This window comes from Ostreococcus tauri (genome assembly GCF_000214015.3).
Source record: "Ostreococcus tauri WGS project CAID00000000 data, contig chromosome 08, whole genome shotgun sequence".
Lineage (NCBI taxonomy): Eukaryota > Viridiplantae > Chlorophyta > Mamiellophyceae > Mamiellales > Bathycoccaceae > Ostreococcus > Ostreococcus tauri.
In genome coordinates this window covers 280584-303789 of record NC_014433.2, presented here as the reverse complement: position 1 = coordinate 303789, position 23206 = coordinate 280584, and the positions used below count along the sequence as shown (strand labels likewise).

Genomic DNA, 23206 nt, shown 5'->3' with positions numbered 1-23206 from the left:
GCGCGCACGCGCGTAAGACCGAGCGTTCGGACGACCGCGTGACGCGCGCGAGCAAGCGTTCTCGGCGAGATGCACCCAATTGAGTATTATACCGCTATTTAGTCTATCATGTAATTTTTTATATAAATTCGGACATTTGGACAATTTCCTCCAAGGTCGCATCACGATCCATGGGTCGTGATGCTGATGCAGATCACGAAGTTTCGGGTCGTGAGGGAGATCGTGATGCCAATTTTACCCAACCTAGATGGAGACGGTGATTTCATAGTGCGTGTACGTCAAGCGTATTCGTTTTTTCTGATAGTGACAGTGATAGGCATCACGTGACTGATACTACGACATGTCGGCACCGATGTCGAGGACATACGGCGATGATGATGCGTCCATTGTGTCACCGGTCGAACCCTAGAGCACGTCACGTCGACACCGGTCGCGCGCGCTCGAAAGGTGAAATCACCGTCGATCGGTGGTGAAGGTGATTCAAATCACCACGTGTCGGGTGGTGATTCAGAATGTGATGCAGATTTTGCCCAACCGAGTCGTGATTTAGATCGTGATCGTGATTTTACCCAACCGAGCCCACGTCCCGTAGTGCGCGCGCTCGTCCCGGTATGAACGCAAATTCGACGACGCCGAGGCGGTGCCACGTGGACGCGCGCGGCGTCGCGCGAGGGATGAGGGATGGGGGTATTTCATGAGTCATCACTCGCACGTGACCATCACGCGCGATCTCCCCGCGGGCACGCGCGTGATCCACCAAAAAAAACCTTTTTCGTGGCCCGCGCGCGTCCGCGCGCGCGCTTTATCGCGCCGCGCGCGTGCGCGTCCGCGTCCACGTCGTCCCGCGCGCGGGCGAACGCGGGCGTCGAGGCGAGAGGTCGATCGTAAATTTCACGCGCGCGCGCGGGGGGGGGGGCGCCGGCGGACGCGCGCGTCGTCGGTGGTCGAAGGAGATTCGTCGGGGCGCGGCGCGCGCGGGTGGGGTGCACTTTTTGACGATTCGGCGCGTCCGGGGGGCGCGGGCGCGTCCGGGGGTGCGCGCGGTGGGATGACGCGACGAGGGAATTCCGAGCCCAGCGAGGGGGAGATCGCGGGGGCGTACGGCGCGCTCGAGCGCGCGCGGGCGTCGGAGACGTCGAAGAGCGCGCGCGGGGGGAAGCGGGCGCCCACGGGGCGCGTCGGGGCGCTGGTGCGCGCGCTGGGGGCCACCGTGAGCAAGGACGAGCGAGAGATATTAAAGCGATGCGAGACAATCGCGGATCCGACGGGGAGCGGGACGTTCGAGCTGAAAAAGGTGCGGTTGGGGATTTCGCTGGGCGACGCGTGGCTTTGAACCCTCGGGCGCGAGTTAGCGAGCGAACGACGAGACGAATGAGAGGACTGACCATTGATGGTTTCGCGTGATTTGTAGTTGGGAGATGTACTTTTGATGCTTCGCGAGGAGGGGCGTCTGCCGACGTCGACGTCGAGTGAGACGCGGGCGTCGCGAAGGGCGACGCGAGCCTCCTTTGGGACGGAGCGCGCGGGGGATGTCAAGTCGGTTTTGATCGTCGACGACGTGGCGCTGGTGCGTAGGATTCACGCCGGGCACGTTGGAAAGTTAGGGTATCGAACTATCGACGCGCGTGACGGAGCGGAGGCACTACGACTTTACGGAGAGAACCACGCCGGGTTGCAGGGAATTTTGCTGGACGTGATGATGCCCGGGATGGATGGATTTCAGACTGCGGGGGGTATCCGAGAGCTAGAACAGAAGCAAGCGTTGAGACGAATGCCCATCATCGCTGTGACTTCTCTCACCGAGAAGGAGATGCAATGGGACGACAAACTGGCGTCGTTCGATGGTCACGTGGACAAACCAACGTCGATGTCGACGTTAGCGTCCATTTTCAAGTCGATGAGCATGACGCCCGATCTACGCATATCCGAAAACGAGGCCACGGGCGCGGCTCACGCGAGTCTTCTCGATCCTCACGGAGTGAAGAGAACCAGAGGCGCGAACATGCCGTCGAGTAGCGAAAGCGATGCGGATGGAAATCTTGATGGCTCTAATGAAGGTTCGAGCGAACAAAATGGGCGGAAAGGTTCAAACAGCGATCGCGATGCGGAGGGACAGCGCTCGAGCGGGGGATCCGGGAACGAGGAAGGTCAAAATGCGTACGTTTCACCGCGATCGGAGCGCCGGGTTCGCTCACCGGGTCCGGACAACCGTTCGAGACGGCCCGCAAATGCGACGATGGCTGGCTCAGGTAAAAACACGTCTGGTGGAAACGCCAGCGATGAAGGTTCCGGTGACGCGTCTAGACAAGGTTCGGCGGACGAAGATGGTGAAATGAAGAGTACCATGGATACAAAGGCGGAGACAGCGCCTGAATCCAACGCAAAGGTCAAGGATTTGGCGACAGGAAAGGTGCCATCTGCTGATAACGGCGACGCAGAGATCAAAACGGCGACAAAAACAACTCGTGCGTCGGCTGGGAAAGCCGTTGAGAATGAAGAATCGCCGAATGCGAAAGCCATGGAAGAGAACACGCCGATACCGTGTGCCAGATGCGGCTCCGACAGGACGCGCTTTTGCTACTACAACAATGGGCTCCCTACCCAGCCACGGTACTATTGTCGCTCGTGCCAGCGCTATTGGACGGATGGTGGCATCCTCCGAAACTTGCCGGAGGGTAGTGGAAAACGGAAAGACCGCGCACCTCTAATTAACACCAATCTACCGCAGACATCAGTGCCGCTGGCACCTGAAACGGCGCCGCAGAAGCCGACAGTTCCCGTCACTACGATGGTATCTGGCGAGGCGAATGCGAATGCCCCAACCGAGATGCAACGAGCCGTGTTAATGCTAATGACGCAAGTCGCTGGATTCGATGTCAATCATGCAGCGAAACACGCTGGCGTCGTCGCGTCTCGAGCTGGTGAACAAGTGGCGCAGGCCGTGCTGCAAAACCTCGGGCACACCTCCGAGGCGATCGATATGGCCATCTCCATGGCAAAGATCACCGGTTGGCGCATTGGGTTGTCCGTGTCCGCCGTCGCCACGGCTTCCGTGAGCCAAGGATTGAATCCGGCTGAAATTTCAAACTTAATATCGACACAACTGCCGTTTTTGGCGGACACACTCGTGCGTGAAATTTCTGAGCAAGCCAAGACGATGAAGCTCATGCGGAAATCGCCGAGCGGTGGCAGTGACTCTGGTGGATCGGGCGGTACGGGTGAAGAAAATGGTGGAAAAAGCGCAACAAGCGCAAAGTCGGCCTCAACGACCGCTACCGCCACCGCCATGGGAACTTTACCCAGCACTCAGGAAGCTTTAATGCAGCGCTGGATGAGCGATTTGCGAAACTTCGGTTTTGGAGCGTCTCAGGGCACGGGCATGCCACCCGCTAATGAGACCGAAATTCCAGTGGCGCGGAAGCCATTCGAGAGCAACGTTCAAGCTACCGCAAATCTGAGAACGATCGAGAAGTCGAGCTCATCGGCGTTTGAAGTGCCCAAGTCGGCGTCGACGGGTGCATTCACAGTGCCAATGCCGGTGCCGCGTACTGCTAACGCCCCAGCTCCCATGAATTTTCCCATGAACCCGACCGCATGGCTCGCGAAAATGAATCGGCAGGCTTCGCTCAGATCTCAACAGAATAATTCAGGCACACCGCCGACGCAACAACACTTCGTGAAGACTGAGGTTCCTCGTGTGGATGACAAAACTCGTCCTGAACGAAAATGAATGATCATCCTTCACCAAAACAGTCAACTTCACCATGACACAACACGACCCACTTCCGCACCAATGACAGGAGCAAAACATGTATAACATTCCCAATAATCGTCGATCTAACGTGCTCAGATCACAATGACGTGAGTATCTATTCTTTCATTATTTCTTTTGGCATGCAAAGCCGATAAGGCCTAGAACTCGATCCGAAGTGTATTCCTTTCTCGTGTTTTGTAAACTGATCATGAGAACACGTGACCAAATATTTAGAGAAGCTCTTCTTACATCGTAACGTGATTTCCTATTTGCACACGCTTGCGATGAATTCATCAGCCGCGCTCGGTGCGTCGTCGTCGATCGGGTCTTTCACTTTGTCTTCTTGCCTAATCGGTCTGACTCTCGATATGATTCCTGAAACGTGCTCGACTGCATTACGACGGTATCGATACGCCAATGATAAAAGTAACATCGCCGCTCCACCTGCGAATAATCCAACGAAGCGCGCGGTGGAAAAGTCTGGATCTTCGTCATCGGCGACTGGAACTCCGCTCAAAGTGGAATTCTGCGGTGGATTCGACACGGCAGGCGACGGTGGAATCGGCGGCGGCGATGGCGGAGGCGGCAGCAGAAGATCAAGCACTGTTGTCGACACTGACGTTAAGGACGTCATTCCGGCGGTACGCAGAGTCTGTTCCAAATCACCAGTTTTGAGCGCTGCCGATACGTCCATCAAAGTGACCGCGCTCGACGATTCAACGAATACAGAATAATCAACGTCTATCGCCGGGATCTGCGACTGCAGTAGATGTCTCTTACGTTTCGCAATTACGTCGGCGACGCTTCGTATGTGGACTTCGTTTGCGGTGATTTCTGGAATCAGCTGCGCGACACCTGCACGAAAGGTAGCTCGGCGATTCGCATCGAATTCGCTAGATGAATACCCCACAAGAGTTGTCGTAGCGTTTACCAATCGCTCCGCCTCGCGAAACGGTGGCGGCAGGCTCGGCGGTGGACTCGGCGGCGGGCTCGGCGGTGGACTCGGCGGCGGGCTTGGACTCGGTGGCGGTGGGTTTGGCGGTGACAGGCTCGGCGGTGGGCTCGGCGGTGGGTTCGGCGGTGGGTTCGGCGGTGGGTTCGGCGGCGGGTTCGGCGGTGGGCTTGGTGGTGGGCTCGGCGGCGGTGGACTCAGCGGCGGCGACGGACACGGCACCCCGCAACCGAGTCCGCAGTCCACGGATCCGATCCCGTTGCAATCGCAGTTAGTCAACGCGTCGTATGTGCTGTTACCCACGCTACATCCGCATCCGTAATCCTTCCGATACCACCAGAGACTCTCGCGATTCGCGTGAAAGCACGAATCAGGCGCCTCAGATGACTCGCGTTGGCACGCCCCGTTCTCCCAGCAGTACGCCCAACAAAAGTCACACGTGCACGATACATCGTCCGTCGCGTTCAGCTTTTCGCACATCGCCTGTCCGTTCCATTGTCCGTACACGCAGTCGATCCCGTGACTCACGCATCCGTACGTTTCGTTGATGCTGCTGTACAGCAGGGAGCGACGGTGCGAGAGCAATGCTCGCCGCCCGCCGCCTCCGGTCGGTGCAGAGCGCGCCGCGTCCACGCCTGCGAGCGAAGACGAGACAACGGTGAGGAAGAAAATTACACGCATCTTTACGGCGCGTGTCATGGTCGCTCGCGTCGTCGCGCGAGGCGGCGTGTGTCGACGACGGTTGGTGAAACGCACCACTCGCGTCTGTTCGTCTCCCAAAGGGGAAGGGGAGACGAAGGGTCGCTCGCACGGGCTACGGTAACAACAACAACGAATACACAACATCACAATGCTTGATAACGAGCTACCGGTAGGCTATGAACTAGGCGAGCGCACGTCGCGTTCGCGTGCGAGCACGGCGCTGGGCCGTCCTTTCACCCGCGGCCCGCTCTCGAACGCGCGCAGCTCGGCGTCAAGTTGATCGTCTATCATGGCGTCGAACGCAAGCGACACGCGCTCTGCGCCCGATTCCTCCCCCTCGAGCGCGATCAACGCCTCCGAGACGCACTCCGCCGTGCTCAGGCAGTGTTCGTTCGGTTGTTTCCTTATGCGATAATTACTCTTCTTTCGAGGTAATATCGAATACTTCGCCAGCTCACTCAACCACGGAATGCGGTAATACATCGCCTTCGCCCGATGCCACGTGCTATCCAACACGATCAAATTCCTCAACCGACCGCTCTCTGCACCCAAATCACTCAAATCCGTCGCCTCGTCGCACGGCCACAGCACTCCCCAGCTTTTCTCCTCACCGTCCGCGAACGGCTTCTTCACCGCGCTCCCTCGCTCGCGTAGATCCTCGAACAACACCTTGATCTCGCACCGCTCCAGCGCGAGCTCGCACACGACCGCGGACCCGAGCGCGCGCTTGAACTCGGCGCGGTCCTGGAGCACCAAGACGTGCGTTTTGTTTCGCACCTTACCTCGCCCACCGAGCGCGCGTTCGACGGATCTACACGCGCACACGGTGAGCGCGCGTCGACATCGCGGGCAGTTCTGTCGCCGTGGACGCGCGACGGCGTCTTGGGCGGCGACGCGGGCGACGCGGGACGCCATCGTGTGCGGCGGCGGCGGCTGTTTTTTTGGAACTTCCATTGAAGAGGTTTGTCTATCTACGCGTTTTTGACTTTTTCGGTTTCGGAGCGCGCTCTGGCTCGTCCTCGGAAGACGAAAGCTCCAAATCTTCGATCTTATCATCGTCTCCGTGGTGGTTCTCGTGGTCACTGGCGGAGGATTTACGTTTTTTGAAGTCGGCGTACGCCTCATCGCCATCGATGACGAGTCCGTCTGAGTCGCTATCGTCGGCGTCGAAATCGTCCTCATCTTCTTCGTCTTCTTCGTCTTCTTCGTCTCGCTGCTCCGCCATCTGCTCGTCCATCTCCTCGTCTTCGCTATCGGACGCACCCGTGGACGGTTTACTACGCGTGAGCTTGACTTCAGAGGCTTGCTGCGCCGCGACGCGCTGCGCCGCTTTTTCATGCAGCATCTTCGCCAAGCGCGACACTGGAGCCTTGCCCTCGGTCTTCTCAGCTCTCAGGAAAGATTCCACTTTCGCTAAATCCTTCGGCGCAAAGTCCACGTTATCTCGCTTGCGAATGACCCAGTCTGTCGTGCGCTCAGAGGCCTCGATGATGGCTCGTGCGGCTTTGCGGAACCGGGTCACCGTCACGGTTTTGCAAAACTTTTTGAGCTCTCGCATCGGGATGTGGGCCAGCTCTGGGAATGCCGGAGAGTAGGCGTTTTGATGCAAGTGTTCGGCGAGTGACTCCATGCACGATTCAACGATAATATCCTGCACGCCCGGAAGACGCAAATCTTGCTTGGCCAGACGCAAAACAACCGTGAAATCGGGTGGGTGAGACTTGGATGAAACCGGAGGCTTCGTCAACTCGCTGAAGGTGAGAAGTTCCATGAGCAACGGCGCGATGGGAATGAATCGACCCGTGCTCGCCGCCAAACGATTCAACAGCGCGACGAGTCGCAATCGGAGCGGGGCGTATCGAGCCGAAGGGAGCAAGCGCGCCGCGCCTAGGGCCACCTGAGCCAGAGGGTAAACTAAAGGCCTCAGCGGCGCGTCCTCTGCTTGCGCGTGCGCGCTCAAGACGCGCTCCCAGCACTCGAGACAGTTGACATATTGCCAGCAGTACACATTGCGAAACGACTCCTTACTCTTCGCAGTGAGCGCGCCACGAAGAAGCGACGCCAGCTGGCGAATGTAGCTGAACGCCAGAGGATACGCTTGCTGTTGGTCAAGGCCAAAAATTTCGACCACGCACGTGGACATGAACGCGATGTGCTCCACGGAGTCAACGTTGACGAACTTTGCGTTTGAGGCGAAAGTTCGATAAACTCCCTTGGCCACTCTTTCCAGGGCTGGCGGTGGAAGCCCGACCGCGATGGCGCGAAGGAGCAAGATGGCTTGCACACGAACCGCTGGTTCGCCGCTCCCAAAGCAGTGCAGTGCCGTGCGCGTGACTCTCTTGATGAGACGTTCAAACGTCGCCATGAATGGAATGACTGATTTGAGCTGACTAAGCACCATACCAGTCATCTCTGCGTCGGTTAAATTCCCGAGAAGGTGCAAAGTATTGCCGATGTAAGACTTAGCCAGAGGTGAAACCTTCTTCCATCTTGCGTTTGCGTGCGGTTTGAACACGTGACTCGGCTCATCGCCTTCACTCTTCACCCCGAGCAAGCCACGAAGGATACCGTCGCCATTCACGAGTGTGTACTGCACGAGCTCATGAAACGCGCTCGACGACGCCAACCGAACGCTCGATTCGTCCCCATCGTTCTCGTCATCGCCGTAGTGACACGCCGCTCTGTACGCCTGGAACAGTGCCTTCGCCCCGGCGAGCGATGTGCCGCCCTTCGCGTTGACGCAAAGTTTCTTCACCACTTCCGTCGTGAGCGTGCGCTGCTTTCTTTTCTTCTTTCGTCCACCTTCTTCGTCGTCTTCGTCCTCCTCTTCGTCGTCCGTGTCCTCCTCGTCCTCGTCGTCTTCGTCGAATTCCAACAAGTCTTGATCCTCCGTCTGCAAAAATTCATAAAACTCCGGATCCGTCTCCTTGAGCTTATCGAGCGTCGCCTTGTGCGACTTGACCTCGGTCGAAATCTTCGCGTTCTCATCCCTGAGTTCGTCTAGTTCGTCATCGGAGCCGTCGTCGCTCTCGCTCTCTTCCTCCGCGTCGTCTTCGTCCTCCTCGTCCTCGCCCTCTTCGTCTTCGTCTTCCTCCTCTGAATGCTCCATGTCTGAACCCTCCTCACCCTCGCTCTCCCCACCGTCCTCCTCCGCATCAAAATCACTCTGATTCAAGAACTCATCGATCGACATCTCCTCCAATCGCCGCGCGCCGTCATCGTCCTCCGATGCGCTCCGCCCCTCGTCCTCGCCTGCGCGCGCGCGTCACCACTCGTCAGTCCTCTCGCCCCCCCCCGGTCACCGCGCGCGCGCGCACACACACCCCACGCACCTTCCGACGCCGACTGCGCGTCCGATCCACCCCGCGCGCCCCGTCGCGCGCGCGTCGCGATGATTTTCTTCGTCCGCCGCCGCCGCAGCTCCCCCGCGAGTTGCGTCCGCTGATACCGCTTCGTGCGCTTACTCGGCCGCGACGCCATCGCCGCCGCCCTCGCCGTCGACCTCACGGCCGTCGCTCGAGCGTCGCCGTCGATCTCGCGCGCGCGCGTCGCTCGCGCGTCGTCGACGCGCCGACGCGCCGTCGGCGGTCGTCCACCCTTTCGCCCGTCGTCGCTCGATCGGTGGTGCACCTTTGGAGCGACGAATCCAAAGGCACGCGTCCCTTTGGAGAAAATAGCCTCCACCGGTGGGCGTGTCGCTCGACGTCGGCGGTCGTCCACCCTTTCGCCCGTCGTCGCTCGATCGGTGGCGCACCTTTAGAGCGAAAAATCCAAAGGTACGCGTCCCTTTGGAGAAAATCGCCTCCACCGGTGGGCGTGTCGCTCGACGTCGGCGGTCGTCCACCTTTTCGCCCGTCGTCGCTCGATCGGTGGCGCACCTTTAGAGTGAAAAACCCAAAGGCACGCGTGCCTTTCGAGAGAAAACCGTCCACCGGTGGGCGAGATCGCTCGACGTCGCCTCTTCATGTCGCGCCCGTTCGAGTGTCGCGTCGACGGCGTCCGCGTCGTCGTCGCGGACGTGCGACCGACGACGACGCTGGGCGACGCCGTGCGCGCGTGCGTGACCAAGCTCGGGCGACGCGACGCGATCGCGCTCGCCGGGACGGACGACGACGGGCGCGCGGCCACGCACGCGGCGTACGTGGACGGGAGAGATCACACGCGGGAGCTCGGGACGGCGGTGCGGTTGTTGAACCTCGGCGTCGGGGCGCGAATCGAGGTCCGGGCGATCGCGTCGGGACGCGTCGGACGCGAGGGGGGGGTGGGACGCGGGACGGCGTCGAGCGGGGGGCGCGGGGGGGGGCGCGACGCGAATGCGGGCGAGACGCGGACGTCGACGGGCGCGGAGTCGATTGAACGGGATTTTCGGGTGATTCGTCGAGCGATGGAGATCGAGGAAGGACCGGAGGTGCCGACGGAGGAGGAGCCGGATGGGTTTTTTGAGCTCACGACGGTGGACGCGCGAGGACTCGTCGGACGTCCAAAGGCGGAGCCGATTTTGATGACGAAGAAGATGCGAGAGGCGGCGGAGGCGGGGAAGGCGAGACCGGCGCGGGCGGTGATTCGATTCATGGCGCCCATGCCGAGCGATTTGATCGTCGAGGCGTCGTTCTCGGCGAGTGAACGGGTGCGTGATTTGTACGCGTTTGTCGAGCGGTGCGCCTCGAGCGCGGACGTCGCGAGTAAGATCGAGCTCTTCGTAACCCCGCCCAAGCGCGTGCTGGCAAGGAACGACGAGACGACACTTTTGAGCGCAGGCATGGCGCCCGCGTCGCGCGTTCGCGTGGGCGTGAAGGGGTCGTCGGGGTTGTTTGCCTCTGCGAGCGAGGCCGAGGCGCTCTTCCGAGCCGACGTCGTCGCCCTCGTCGCCGAGCAAAGACCGACCGTGCGCGTGGTGGAGAAGAAAGCGTCGGAAGTGACCACATCGAAAGCGCCCGCGGACGCTCGAACGGCGGAGGAAAAGAAGAAAGCTCTGGCGGATAAACTAGCTCGAGGAGGTAAGCCATCTTGGCTGAAACTATGATGCGACATTTCAATGCAACGCTAGTCTGAATCGCGCTTCTCGTCCTCCTCCTCTCGGAACATCGGCTTCGGCTGCGTCTTCTCGTACGCTTGCTTCGTATACTTAGGGTTCTTCGCCGCCTCTTCGGCGTGGCGAAGGATGGCTTCGCGCGCGTCCATCGTCATCCAGTTCTTCTCGCCCAACTCCTCGTTGTTCTTCATCAGATGCTGCGTGAGAAGCGAGCTCCCAGTGCCACCGCTGAGGATGCCGCTCTTATCCATACTCACCGCAGCCTTACCAGGATTCTTACGAAGAGCCTTGCGAGCGATGTCCGTGGCGTCGAGCTTGCGCTTTCCGGGCATCGGTTCTTGAAACGCCGGAAGCGCGTTGGGAGTGTACGAGATCTCTTGCACATCGATGCGCGCGAAGTCAGAAACCTTCTTTTTAGCTACCTTACCGACCGCTTTGACGACGCCCTCCATGGACTTCTTCGCATCGTATAGCACGCGCACTTCTCCACCCTTGGCGTCACCGCATCCGATGAACACTTGATTGAGTCTGGGATGCCACGTCGCGGCGATGCAGTTTCTTGGCGTCGACACGCGTCGAACCATTTCCAACTTCTCTCGCGAGAAGAAGCACAGGCCGGCGGACTCACCATCTCGCTCCGCATCCACGCCGGTGAAAAAGTACACGTCGTTCGGCGACCAAGCGACGTTCGTCTCGCTGTGATTTGTGGGCAAGTTTCCGAAGCGCTTCAGCGGCTGGTTCAGGTTGCGCATGTCCCACACGTTAAGCGTCCCGTCACCGCACCTGGACACGAGCGTTCGCCCATCTCGGGAAAACGACATCGACGTCACCTCCTCATCTACCGGGTGCGCTTTCCTGAACAGATGACTCGGTCGCGCGTTGAACGACCAGTGGTTGTCCAGCTTACACTGCTGCGACGGTGGTAGAACCAAACCAATCGAGGCGGACTTGTATTGAGTTCCCTTTGACGAGAAAATTTGAATGCTCCCGTCGTTGATCCCACCCGCGATAAGGTCACCGTCGTGAGAGTACGCGCAAGACGTCACATGCACGCGACCGGGCTTGATCTGCTGTGGTTTGAGCACCGCTTTTTGTGAGCCCCTGGGATCGCCGAGATAGTTGATGTCCCACAGTCGCATGCTCCCATCCTCGCCGGCGGTGCACACGGTAGATTTATCGATCGGATTCCACTTCGCGTCCGTCGCCGCCGCGCAGTGTCCCTTGGTGTTGCGCAAATCTCTGATGTACATGTCGCCCTTGTCGAACTCGCCGAGCTCGGTACCGTCGTGGCTGTGCACCGTCGGTTGCCAGTTCCCGCTCGCCGCGACGAACATGTCTCCCGTTGGTGACCAATCGATGGCGTGCATCGGGTACCCCTCACGCACAGTGATCGTTCTAAACGGTTGAAAATCATTCTTCATCCCCGCGAAGTCGTACAGGCGCACGACACCGTCCGAAGAACCGCACGCCATTCGCGTTCCCGAGCGGTCGATCCCTACGCACGTCGCCGGTTTGTTATACCCACCCATCACCGCCTCACTCGTATCCGGGATCGCGTCTTCTTCATCGTACTCATCCTCGCTCTCTTCTTCCTCGCTCGAAGCCGCCTTTTCGCTCTCCCGCGCGGTCGTCGTCGGCGTCGCGCGGTCGCCTCGCGCCGCCGCCTCGCGTTCCCATTCTTCACCACCCTCGCTCGTCGTCCACGCGCTCACCCCACCGCCCTTGCCAAACTCCATCGGAAACGCCCTTCGCGCGTCGCTCTCCTCGTCCGCCACCGCCATCGTAGCGCTCGCGCGTTCCAGTCGTTCACGCTTTTTCAACAAATCCAACATTCGCGCGTCCCCTCCCGCCGCCTTACGCATCGCGCGCTCTCGCGCGAGCGCCATGAGCTCGGCCTCGTCGTCTTCCATGATCGCCCGCGGGTTCTATCGCGCGCACGTCGGCGCAGGCCGTCGAGAAGTGCGGATGATTCGAATCACGTCGCGTGACGTCCTCGCCCGCGCGTCACAAAATGCTCGCCCGCGTCCTCTCTCGGACCGCGCGCGCGCGCGTGATCGCGCGAGCGACGAAAAAGCAACAGCGCACGTCATCGCGCGCGACCTGGGACGGCCTCGAGGCGTGGCGCGGGCGGGGGAGCGATGAAAAGCGACGTTGGGCCGAGGACAAAAATGAACCGAGCGAAGACGAACGCGCGTCGACGAACGCGCGGACGTCGACGTCGACGTCAACGTGCCTAGCGACGATGGCGCGACGAGTGGTGATGACGGCGGAGCCGCGAGAGAAGGCGAGGTTGGCGCACGAGGCGTACGAGGCGGTCTTGGCGGGCGAGGCCGCCGTGGCGAGCGACGGGTTCGTCGGCGCGCGCGCGGAGATGCCTCGCAGGCCGGCGAGACCGGAGAAACCGAGATTGGTGCCGCCGAAGGATGTCCCGAGCCCGAAGAATTCACCCCTCGGGGCGGTGGCGCACGTGATGCACAACGTGGCGCACATCGAACTGAACGCTATCGACTTGGCGATGGACACGGTCGCGCGATTCGCTTCGTTGAGAGGGGCGCTTCCCGATCAGTTCTTCATCGATTTCGCTCACGTCGCGGACGACGAATCGAGACATTTATTATGGTGTTTGCAACGATTGGAAGAGCTCGGGGTGGAGTACGGGGACATGGTGGCGCATGACGTCTTGTGGGAGGGCGCGGAGGCAACTGCGGAGGATCCGCTCGCGCGCTTGGCCGTCGTGCCGTGCATGCAGGAAGCGAGAGGTTTAGACGCCGGCCCGCGTTTGGTCGAACGGCTCGTTGGGCACGGCGATAATCGATCGGCGTCCATCATTCGACGCATCAGCGACGAGGAGGTCGGGCACGTCGCTGTCGGTGCCGCGTGGTTCCGAACCGTCTGCGAGGTCCTTCGCGACGTCGATGCCGAGACATCCGGCGAGGACGTAGCGGCGGCAACGTTTCGCTCGTACATCCGTCGTCTCGCCCCGGACGCTCTTCGCGGTCCCTTCAACGTCGAGGACCGCGCGCGCGCTGGCATTGATCCATCTTGGTTCACCGACGACGTCGCCTCGGCCGTTCCGGTCGAGCGCCACACGCACGCGATCGACGTCGACGCCGCCAGAGCCCTTCGCGATCGTCTCTCGAACGTAGTCGAGATCGAGCAACGCGCGGCGCATCATTAGCTAAAAAACGCACGCCGGGCGACCGCTCTTCACACGCTCTCGCGCTCTCGCGCTCTGACAATACACATTTTTTTACTCAGCGCTCCAGCGCGCGCCTCAATACACCTCCTCACATCATCGCGCGCGCGTGTTCCCCGCGAAAACCGCCCCTCGAGACGAAAACCACGTCCAGGATGTCTCTCGCGAGCGCGCGGACGTTGACGCACCAGAACCGCGTCATCAAGCGCGCTCGCGTGGTGAAAACCTCAACCTCGAGCACTGTGAAGCAACCGACGCCGTCCCGTCGCGTGCAGTGCGCGGCTGCGAACGCAGAGGCGAAGAAGTCCACGATAAGCGCGCACCGATGGTCCACCGACGTCGACGCGTGGGTGATCGAAGCCCAAGATTGCGCGCTGGAGGAGGGCGAGCGGTTGATCGTGAGCGTCCCGGCGACGAGCGCGAACATGGGACCGGGATTCGATTGCTTTGGATTCGCGGTGGACGTCCGGAATGAGTTGATCGTGGAGAGAGGGAGTTTTGGGATCGATATCGAGGGTGAAGGGAAAGATGAACTACCGAGGGATGAGACGAATGCGATTTACACGGCGGTGAAGGTTGGTTTTGAAGCCGCGAGGCCGGGAAAGACGCTGCCGAGAGACCTGAGATTCACGAGCGTGAATCGAATTCCGCCGGCGCGCGGGTTGGGGAGTAGTAGTGCGGCTTTGGTGAGCGGGCTCGCGTGCGGGCTCGCGCTCGGTGGGATGGATGTTGAGGCGCCGCGCACGAAGCAAATTTTGCTCAACCTGGCGAGCGACATTGAGGGGCATCCAGATAACGTTGCGCCGGCCATCTACGGCGGCTTCCAGATCAGCATCAACGATAACAACCAATGGATCACTCAGCGCGTGAACTGCCCGACGGACGTGCAGTCGGTGCTCTTCGTTCCGAAGTTTCAATCGCTCACCTCGGAGACGCGCGCGCAGTTGCCGAATGAGCTTCCTATGTCCACGGCGGTGCATAACATCGCCCGTGCGGGCTTGCTCGTGAACGCGTTCGCAACGGGTAACTTGGAACTTTTGCCGTACGCGACGCAGGACATGATTCACCAACCCATTCGCGGCAAGCCTTTCGGCTTGGACGCGCTCATCGACGCCGCGCTCAAAGCTGGCGCGCAGGGCTGCTTCATGAGCGGCGCCGGACCGACCGTGCTCGCTGTCGTGGGCGGTCACGGTGGCTCGGTAGAAAATGATACGGCCGGTACGTACAAGGCGAGCCGAGTCGCAGACGCGATGTTGGCGGCCTCTAGAGCGAACAACGTGGACGGTGAAGTCATCATCGCATCGCCAACGGAAACCGGAGTTGCCTGTTTTGTCGAATTCGCGTAGAGAATCAACACATCTGATGCATGTAAGTTTCTAAATAAGCTACGTCTATCTAATCTTCTAGTGTGTGGGACGCACGTACACTCGTCTCGATTCAATCGGCGGCACAAACTTTGCTGATAATCTCTCTGCGCTCAGAGCGAGTTCGGGAAGCATCATCTCTCCGGTGCTAACAGGCACGAGCAGCAGGTACAGAGACGCGTTCGACAGCGGAGGCACATACATTGTCGTGCGTCTGTAGCCCGAAAACACAAATCCAGCGCTATCGGTAACTGCGATCTTGATGTCGTGATTCAAGGTCGTCGTGTTCGTCACGCGAACTTCATACGTGAATGGCTCGCCAATGAAGAGCTTCGGTGGACACTTGAGCTCAACGACGAGCGGAGGCTTTGAACCCGTCACGTTTGGTAACCGATACTCGTTCAAAATGATGGTCGGAATGCCGTCTTTGCACCTCGAGTCGCCGTGCGCTCGATGCCACTTCACGCGAATGGAGTCCTCTCCGTGTTCCTGTGCCCGAAGTGGTATGATGTGAAGAAAGGCGTCCCCTTTCTGAAGCGTCGCGTCGACGCTCGTTTCTGTTTTCGTAACCGCCGCTTCGTTGGAAGCGTCCTTCGTATCGTAGCTCTGCACTCCGTCCAACGCAATTTCGGTCGGACCACCGACGTGAAGAGTGGCCAACATTGTTCCCAGCGGTGGCGACTTTGAACATTTGTCCTCTTGAAGAACCAACGGCGATTGTCGATACGCCGGGAGGTACGCTCTCTTCACGACGAATGGATCATCACATGAGATTTGCGCGACATTTTCCACGGGCGCCGTTCGCGGCTTGTCTTTGAACTTCTCCGTCATGCGTGCGCCTGTTCGTTTCGCCGTGAGCGACGCATGCAGTGCCGCTGGAGGACACTCACCCGTCCATCTTAGGCAAATCATCCCGGTCCACTTCGCGTGCAGCGCTACGTCGCCGATGATAATTTTACCCGCTTTGATCTCGTCGCCTTCGTCAGTGAGAATTTGCACATGTTTCGAAGGCTGGTCGTTTTCAGTCACCGCGAGAACAAGCTCAGCTTCTTCGAGCTCGTCTGCGACGCTCATGACGGTGACGACGACGCGAGACATCTCACCTACGAGTGCCGGTCCGTCGGGCGTCCTTATGGAAATCGTCGCACGAGGCGGCGCATCGCTCACATCGAGCACGTGCGTCTTGATTCGCGTTTTCAGAACAGACGCCGGTAAGCTCTCATAATCCCGATTCGCTGCAGTGCAATCACTCGTCTGATTGTTGATCGGCAGCACGAGTTCGTATCCGGAATCTAGCGTCAGCGTCAGGGAGTACGCTTCGCATATGTGTCCGCACTTTGGTACCACTTCGAATGATAGCTTATTCCACTCCTTCAAGCGAAGTGTTCGAGGTGTTGAATCGCTCCACTCGTATGCGTCGGGTTCTGTGAAGTCAACGTCGATGTGCGTTACCTTAACATCGCCAGCGAGGTTGGATCTAAGCGCGACGTGGAATTGCACGGGTTCTCCCGGAACGCAATCGACGCTCGAGAAACCAGCCTTGAGGATGAACAAATTCCCGAGATTCTCCTCGCATGTGATCGTCGGAGTGTCCTCGTCCTCATCGCACGCTTCATTCATCGCCGCGAGCGCCGCCGCAAGCGCCGCCGCGGCGTGCTCGGTAGTCTCGTCTCCTAGGGCCGCCATTTCGAGGCAGATGTTCAGGTACGCTTCTTCGTCTCGAAGCGCCGTAGCGCACGCCTTGAGGTTCATGAGGACTGAGCAGAGGAGTTCCTTCCAATGTTCGCGCCTGTACACCACCGCGACGGTGTTGAAGAGTTTTTGTGCGCTCTCGTAATCTCCGGCGTGTAGATACTCGTCGGCGAGTTCGCATATGAGTGCAGCGAAGGATCGAGCGCCGATAAGACCAGCCGCGTTCGTCTTGTAGTGCTCGTGCGCCTTGGTCAGGAGCTCAATTGTCTCGCGTGAGATGTCGTCTCGCGTATCCTTCACGCGAAGGTACACCACGTATTGCTCCGCGCTTAGTGGCTCGTCATCTGTGCCAGCGATTTTCATCTGTCCCACGAAGGATCCGGGCTCAACCTTGACGTCCAGCGTCGGGGCGTCGCTCGCGTCAGCGACGTCGTCGAAAGCTCGACGCCTCTCCACCGAGCATCGAGCCGCGGCGTGAAAGTAAAATGCCGGAAGATGCGTGCGAGGCGTCCCCATGGGAGCGGGTGATGGCATACGGGCGTCGAGCAAGTCTCCAAAGACGTCGTATTGCGTCGCACGCCACTGATGAAACATCGGCAGCGCCTCGCGCGGTAACGCCTTGAGGGGAGACTTCGACCATCGTCGCATGTGCTCCTCGATCTGACGCACCGCCTCCGTGGGAGAACCACTGTGCAGAAGTAACACACATAGCTTAACATGTAAGACCTCGCTCACCTCGAGCGTCTCGATGATGTCTTGCGGGGACATGTCTTGCGTCACGTTTGGAATCGCTTCATACGACGCTCGATACCGTCGAGCCGCTGTTGTCCAATCCCCTCTAAACTCCGCGTACGCCCCAGCTTTGAACATGTACCGTACCCTGAGCGCCGCTGGACACGCCGATTCCTCGGAGAGCGCCGTCATACGCTCGCACTCGCCCTCGTACACTTTCACCGACAGCTCCTGCGCTACGCGCGCAGCGCGACTCCAATCCTGCCCTTGCGCCGTGTTCAGCGTCACGATTGATCGATTATCCACCCTCAAAGTCTGCCTGATCACCACAGCCTTATCCTCCGGCAAGTAATCCGGTAAACCCGGCCCACGCGCGACGACGACGACGCAACACGCCGCGCCCGCGTTGTGCGCCAATCCGTACAAGCGCTCCAACGAACTCTCGAGCGCACGTCTCGTGCCCACCTCGTTCTCCAGCGACTCGTTCTCGATCACCGCCATCACCACCGACGCTCTCTCCCTTCGATGTTTCGTCAACCACCTCCGTCGCAAAATCCCACGCAAATTCACCGATCGTCGATGTCCGCCCAGCTCGGTGGTCGAGTCCGAACTCGTCCCGCGCGCGCGTTGATCCGCGTATTCGCCCCCACTCGCGTCCAGTCTCACCCCCGACGCTCCCGCCCCCCCGCGAGATTCCCTCAGAGATGCCCGCACACTTCGCTTCCGCCCTCGGCTCTTCAGTGCGTCCTTTGCGTCGTCGAGACACGGTCGAGAGATTAATTCCATCGGCGGACGCGAATGAGCGAAAACATCCTTAATCTTTGCTTCCTGCACGTCGTCCACGCCGAGGGCGAGGACGAGGGCCAGGGGTGGGGTTCGTAGATCGTCTAACCGCATCGCGGTGACGGTGATGTGGGGGAGTGGTGGATTGTGCGGGTGGTGACTGCGTCGACGCGACGCGTTTCAACCGTCGGGACGCGGGACGAGCGACGGTGGTGGTGGGTGACGATATCGCGCTGAGGCGGCTAGTGTGCGTATTAATCTGTGCGCTGCTTTTTCTTCTTGCCGAAACCGGGTCTCCGGACGACGGCGACGAGTTCTTCATCCTCGGCGTCGCTTTCGGACGAGTCGTATTCCTCGGCGTCCTCGGAATCCGAGTCGTCGTCATCGTCGTAGAAATCATCCTCCAAATCGTTGTGCGCGTCGGCATCGGTATCTTCACCGTCACCACTCGCGTCGCTATCGTCCTCGTCGTCGTCGCTCTGAATTTCCGACGCCGGCGGTACCCAGCACCCCATGACGTCGTCGTACCCGCCGTTTTCGCGCCGACGCTTCTTCACTTCGCGTCTCTTCGCCCTCTCCGCCTCCATCTTCACCCTCGCCTCCTCCTTCGCCCGCGCGTTCGCCTCCGCCCGCTCCCTGTGTTCTCTCGCCTTCGTCTCCCGTTCGCGCGCCTCTTCCTCCAACGACTTCTCCGTCAACAACGGCGGCGGGTTCGGACCGCTCGCTCGCGCGAGCGCCGCCGCAAATTTCTTCCCCTCACCGTGCCGCACGATCGCCGCCTCCGTCGCCCGCACGCGCGCTCCTGTCAATCGACAGAACACGTACCCATCGACCGCCGCGCTCGGGACGACGTGCGGCTCGTACGCGCGCAGCGCCTCCCGCTCCCGTCGTCTCGCCACCACCGAGCGAAACTTCCCCCCGATCAGGTGCGCCTCCACGTCCGAACGCGCGCGCTCGAGTTCACCGTCGTCGCGCCACGTCCTGGCGTGTCCGGTGTCGACGCACGTCAGGCGAAACCCACGCCCGTCGGGCGCGGGCGCCAACTCGAGCGTCGCATCGGGGTGGTTCTTTCGCAGCGCATCGCGCAGGGCCTCCGCGGACGCGCGCGACATCGCGACGGCGACGCGCGCGGCGTCGTCGTCCGCGTTCGAGCGCGCGGCGCGGGCGCGCGGCGGCGTCGTCGCTTCGCGCGCGGCGCGCGGCGCGCCGCCGGGATGATGGCTGGGTGTGGTTCACGAGTCATGACTCGCGACGAGTCCCTCGAGACCGGTACATGCGTGTGGATGGGTTCGATGCACGAGTCATGACTCGCGACGAGTCCCTCGACACCGCGAGACCGGTACATGCGTGTGGATGGGTTCGATGCACGAGTCATGACTCGCGACGAGTCCCTCGAGACCGGTACATGCGTGTGGATGGGTTCGATGCACGAGTCATGACTCGCGACGAGTCCCTCGAGACCGGTACATGCGTGTGGATGGGTTCGATGCACGAGTCATGACTCGCGACGAGTCCCTCGAGACCGGTACATGCGTGTGGATGGGTTCGATGCACGAGTCATGACTCGCGACGAGTCCCTCGACACCGCGGTCGACCGCGCGCCCACCGCGCGCGCGCGCGCGACGCCGCGACGCCCCGACGATGTGTCGATGGATCTTCTACTACGGCGAGGAGGTGTGCATCTCCAAGCTCATATACGGCGCCTCCCACGGATTGGCCACGATGGCGGACCGCGCCGGATGGACCCCTGGATGCGCGCGGGACGCGGAGAGGAATCACGAGGTGAACGTCCACGGATGCGGTGCGTGTGCGAGGCGAAGGCGTCGATGACGACGGCGCGTCGCGGATGATACGGTCGTCGAAGGCGTGGTGACGTCAGGAATGCCGCGTGGGTTCGAGTGGTGGCGGCGTGGCGATGGGGGGGCGGCGAGCGGGGCGGGCGACGACGGCGCGCTCGCGCGAGCGAAGGCGCGACGACGCGAGCGACTGACGACCGGGACGGGCGCGCGCGCAGGGATCGGATGGTACGCCGCGGATAGGTGTGGGATGGTCGATAGACACGGGCTGGATGCGTACTGTAGACCGGCGGTGTACACCACGGTGGCGGCGCCGAGTCACGATAGAAATTTACGGTCGCTGAGCAAGTCGCTCAACGCGTCGTTGTTGTTCGGGCACGTGCGAGCGGCGGGACCGGGGGCGAGCGTGCATCAGTATAATTGTCATCCGTTTGTCCGAGGGCGGTACATGTTCATGCATAACGGGGACGTGAGCGATTTTAAATCGATTCGGAGGGGGTTACTAGCGCACCTGCGAGACGATTTGTTCGATCAAATCAGCGGGACGACGGATAGCGAATTGGTGTTTTCGTTAATCTTGAACGAGCTTCCGAACGTGTACGACAAGGTGGAGCCTAAAGCTTTGGAGAAGGCGGTTTTCAAAGCGATCTGTATCATCATTAAAGCGAACAAGGGTAAGGCGAATTCTGTGAATATCGCTATTACGGATGGAGAGACCATCATCGCGACGCGGTATCGCAACTCTGCGACGGAGGAGCCGCCGAGTTTGTATTTTCATCTCGGCCCGATGCCGGGGGAGAAAGCGTGGGATTTAGATAACACCGATGGCGTCGCCGGTTTCGATCAACTGGTCGATAGGAATATTCATAGCACAACCGGGGGGCCGCGTCAGAGGAGAAATCCCGCGTTTCAAGCCATCTTCCGAAAGAAAATTTTTGCCACGCAGTCTCTGCTGGTTTCGAGCGAGCCCCTGAGCGTGGCGGGTCTTGGAAACTGGCAGCTGTGTCCACCAAACTGCATGATCGTTTCGTACCCGACGAGACCGACCAAAGGTCGATGCTCTCGCGCGGATCTCTTGCGCAGCTTGAGCGAAAACAAGGGCTCGCAGACCACGAGACCCGAGGCGAGACCGAGCGACGCACCAGTGTTGGAGATCGAGTTTAAGTGTCTCGAAGATTTGTGCGATACAATTCTCAAGTTCAAGGAGGGGAATAAGGTTCCTTCGGAGATGAATCTCGCTGCCATGGGAGGGGGCTCGGTGAATTTGCTCGGACGAAGTGAAAGCTTCACCGACTTCGGATCGCATGATGGAAAGGGTATCATCACTCCGCCGAACAAACACGAGCCCTTCATTCCGCTTCCCGAAAAAAAGTCAGTGACGAACGCGAGAGGTGGGATGTTAGGCTTCTCGTCGCTATCCAGGGAGTTGCGAGCGACGTCTTCGCTCGTGGGCGCGCCGAGGCAGTCGATCGACGTTCATCAAAGTCCTGAGGATAGCACGGATTCATTGCGTCGATTGATGATGATGCGTAACAGTGATCCCATGGCACCTTCATCATGGCACGAGGGTTCGAAGTATTTGAACGAGGCGCGATCGCGGTGATAGGCCACGTTCGCGGTATTACTTTTCAGCAAGCTTTGCGAAACATTCTGGTCACGTAGTTCTCGCTCGCAATTGGATTGATTTTTCGTTGTAATATCACACTTTGATCTCAAATCATCACCTACAGCTGATCCGCGCGAGCAAGCGAAATAATAATGGATGAATTCGGCAAATTATCGCGTCGGGTTTTCCGCCTGCGCCTCGACACTGAGCGTTGGAAGAGCGTCAAACAGGTGCCCCATTTTCATGCGCTTGGCGTCGATGTATCTTTTGTTCTCCATCGTTATCGGCGCAAATAAGGGGACACGACCGGTGACCTTTAATCCGTATCCGCTCAATCCATGGTACTTGGCCGGGTTGTTCGTCATCAGACGAAGGGAAGTGACACCGAGATCCTGAAGGATTTGCGCACCCACGCCGTACTCGCGAGAGTCCGCCGGGAAACCGAGATCTTCGTTCGCTTGAACGGTGTCTCGCCCCTCGTCCTGCAAGTTGTAAGCACGCAACTTGTGTCCCAAACCGATGCCACGCCCTTCTTGTCCGCGAAGGTAGACGATGCAGCCTTGACCCTCCTTGGCGACGCGTTGCATGGCCAAGTCGAGCTGGTTCCCGCAGTCGCACCTCGCACTCTTGAAAATGTCCCCAGTCAGGCACTCGCTGTGCACGCGAACGAGCATGTCCGGTCCAATCGCGCTCGCAACATCGTGGTCGTACTCGCCGTAGAGCAGAGCCACGTGCTCGATACCGTCGAGAGTGTTCTTGTAGGAGACGCACGTAAAGTTGCCCCACTCGGTCGGGAGACGAGCCACGGCGGTGCGCTCAACGAGCTTCTCCCGCGCGCGACGGTATCGAATCATGTCTTTAATCAACACCATCTTCAATCCATGCTTTTCGGCGAACACCTTGAGCTGCGGCAAGCGAGCCATGGAGCCGTCGTCGTCGTTCACGATTTCGCACAACACGCCCACCGGCGAGCATCCCGCCATGCGCGCCAAGTCCACAGCCGCCTCGGTGTGACCCGCCCGCTTGAGCACCCCACCAGCCTTGTACCGCAACGGAAACACGTGTCCAGGTCTCACGAACGCGTTCGCCGTCGTCTCCTCCGCACCGAGCGCGTTTATCGTCGCCGCCCGTTCGCCCGCCGATATCCCCGTCGTGCTCGTCGCCAAATCCACGCTCACCGTAAACGCCGTCTTCATCGCATCCTTATTACTCTTCGAATCCACCATCAACGGCAGATCCAACGCATCCGCCCTGTCTTCCTCCAAACTCACGCACACCAACCCACTGGTGTGTCGAATCATGAACGCCATCGACGCCGCCGTCATCTTATCCGCCGCCCCAATCAAATCCCCTTCATTCTCCCGATCCTCGTCGTCCAGCACGACGACGAATCGCCCGCGTCGAACCTCCTCGAGCGCGTCCTCGACCGAGGCGAACCCATCCGTGGGCGCGTCCGCGTCGCCGTCCATCGCCCGTCGCGCGCGTCCCCCTCGCGCGCGTCGTTCGTCCACCGCGCGCGCGCCGTCACGGCTCACCCCACGTCGCCCCGTCGCGCGCCACCGTCCCGCGCGCGCCGCGACGGGCGCCGCGCGCGCGC

At 60.1% G+C, this 23206-nt stretch overlaps 12 protein-coding genes across 12 annotated transcripts; 5 read left to right on the top strand and 7 right to left on the bottom strand.

The window, feature by feature from the left end:
- Window positions 1–1048: 1048 nt before the first annotated feature.
- On the top strand, window positions 1049–3730 carry OT_ostta08g01730 (Zinc finger, Dof-type; the record flags this gene model as incomplete). Its single annotated transcript, XM_022983553.1, has 2 exons — window positions 1049–1294; window positions 1412–3730. 2 exons carry the CDS (start codon window positions 1049–1051, stop codon window positions 3728–3730), a joined length of 2565 nt encoding a protein of 854 aa, XP_022840960.1.
- Window positions 3731–4019: 289 nt separating this feature from the next.
- OT_ostta08g01710 (unnamed product) lies at window positions 4020–5387 on the bottom strand (the record flags this gene model as incomplete). The annotated part of the gene is made up of 1 exon (XM_022983551.1): window positions 4020–5387. The coding sequence occupies one exon, from the start codon at window positions 5385–5387 to the stop codon at window positions 4020–4022; it is 1368 nt and encodes a 455-aa protein (XP_022840959.1).
- Window positions 5388–5582: 195 nt separating this feature from the next.
- Window positions 5583–6323, bottom strand: OT_ostta08g01700 (DTW; the record flags this gene model as incomplete). Its single annotated transcript, XM_022983550.1, has 1 exon — window positions 5583–6323. The coding sequence occupies one exon, from the start codon at window positions 6321–6323 to the stop codon at window positions 5583–5585; it is 741 nt and encodes a 246-aa protein (XP_022840958.1).
- A 52-nt stretch (window positions 6324–6375) lies between these two features.
- Window positions 6376–8888, bottom strand: OT_ostta08g01690 (Armadillo-type fold; the record flags this gene model as incomplete). Its single annotated transcript, XM_003080691.2, has 2 exons — window positions 6376–8660; window positions 8741–8888. 2 exons carry the CDS (start codon window positions 8886–8888, stop codon window positions 6376–6378), a joined length of 2433 nt encoding a protein of 810 aa, XP_003080739.2.
- Window positions 8889–9372: 484 nt separating this feature from the next.
- OT_ostta08g01680 (unnamed product) lies at window positions 9373–10431 on the top strand (the record flags this gene model as incomplete). Its single annotated transcript, XM_003080690.2, has 1 exon — window positions 9373–10431. One exon carries the CDS (start codon window positions 9373–9375, stop codon window positions 10429–10431), a length of 1059 nt encoding a protein of 352 aa, XP_003080738.2.
- A 20-nt stretch (window positions 10432–10451) lies between these two features.
- OT_ostta08g01670 (WD40 repeat) lies at window positions 10452–12326 on the bottom strand (the record flags this gene model as incomplete). Its single annotated transcript, XM_003080689.2, has 1 exon — window positions 10452–12326. The coding sequence occupies one exon, from the start codon at window positions 12324–12326 to the stop codon at window positions 10452–10454; it is 1875 nt and encodes a 624-aa protein (XP_003080737.2).
- Window positions 12327–12682: 356 nt separating this feature from the next.
- OT_ostta08g01660 (Uncharacterised conserved protein UCP012318) lies at window positions 12683–13618 on the top strand (the record flags this gene model as incomplete). The annotated part of the gene is made up of 1 exon (XM_003080688.2): window positions 12683–13618. The coding sequence occupies one exon, from the start codon at window positions 12683–12685 to the stop codon at window positions 13616–13618; it is 936 nt and encodes a 311-aa protein (XP_003080736.2).
- Window positions 13619–13791: 173 nt separating this feature from the next.
- OT_ostta08g01650 (GHMP kinase, C-terminal domain) lies at window positions 13792–14982 on the top strand (the record flags this gene model as incomplete). The annotated part of the gene is made up of 1 exon (XM_022983549.1): window positions 13792–14982. The coding sequence occupies one exon, from the start codon at window positions 13792–13794 to the stop codon at window positions 14980–14982; it is 1191 nt and encodes a 396-aa protein (XP_022840957.1).
- Window positions 14983–15039: 57 nt separating this feature from the next.
- On the bottom strand, window positions 15040–18321 carry OT_ostta08g01640 (Foie gras liver health family 1; the record flags this gene model as incomplete). The annotated part of the gene is made up of 1 exon (XM_022983548.1): window positions 15040–18321. One exon carries the CDS (start codon window positions 18319–18321, stop codon window positions 15040–15042), a length of 3282 nt encoding a protein of 1093 aa, XP_022840956.1.
- A 140-nt stretch (window positions 18322–18461) lies between these two features.
- Window positions 18462–19319, bottom strand: OT_ostta08g01630 (Surfeit locus 2; the record flags this gene model as incomplete). The annotated part of the gene is made up of 1 exon (XM_003080686.2): window positions 18462–19319. The coding sequence occupies one exon, from the start codon at window positions 19317–19319 to the stop codon at window positions 18462–18464; it is 858 nt and encodes a 285-aa protein (XP_003080734.2).
- Window positions 19320–19848: 529 nt separating this feature from the next.
- On the top strand, window positions 19849–21606 carry OT_ostta08g01620 (Putative glutamine amidotransferase type 2; the record flags this gene model as incomplete). The annotated part of the gene is made up of 2 exons (XM_022983547.1): window positions 19849–20008; window positions 20222–21606. The coding sequence occupies 2 exons, from the start codon at window positions 19849–19851 to the stop codon at window positions 21604–21606; spliced, it is 1545 nt and encodes a 514-aa protein (XP_022840955.1).
- A 173-nt stretch (window positions 21607–21779) lies between these two features.
- OT_ostta08g01610 (3,4-dihydroxy-2-butanone 4-phosphate synthase,RibB) lies at window positions 21780–23078 on the bottom strand (the record flags this gene model as incomplete). Its single annotated transcript, XM_003080681.1, has 1 exon — window positions 21780–23078. One exon carries the CDS (start codon window positions 23076–23078, stop codon window positions 21780–21782), a length of 1299 nt encoding a protein of 432 aa, XP_003080729.1.
- Window positions 23079–23206: the final 128 nt, after the last annotated feature.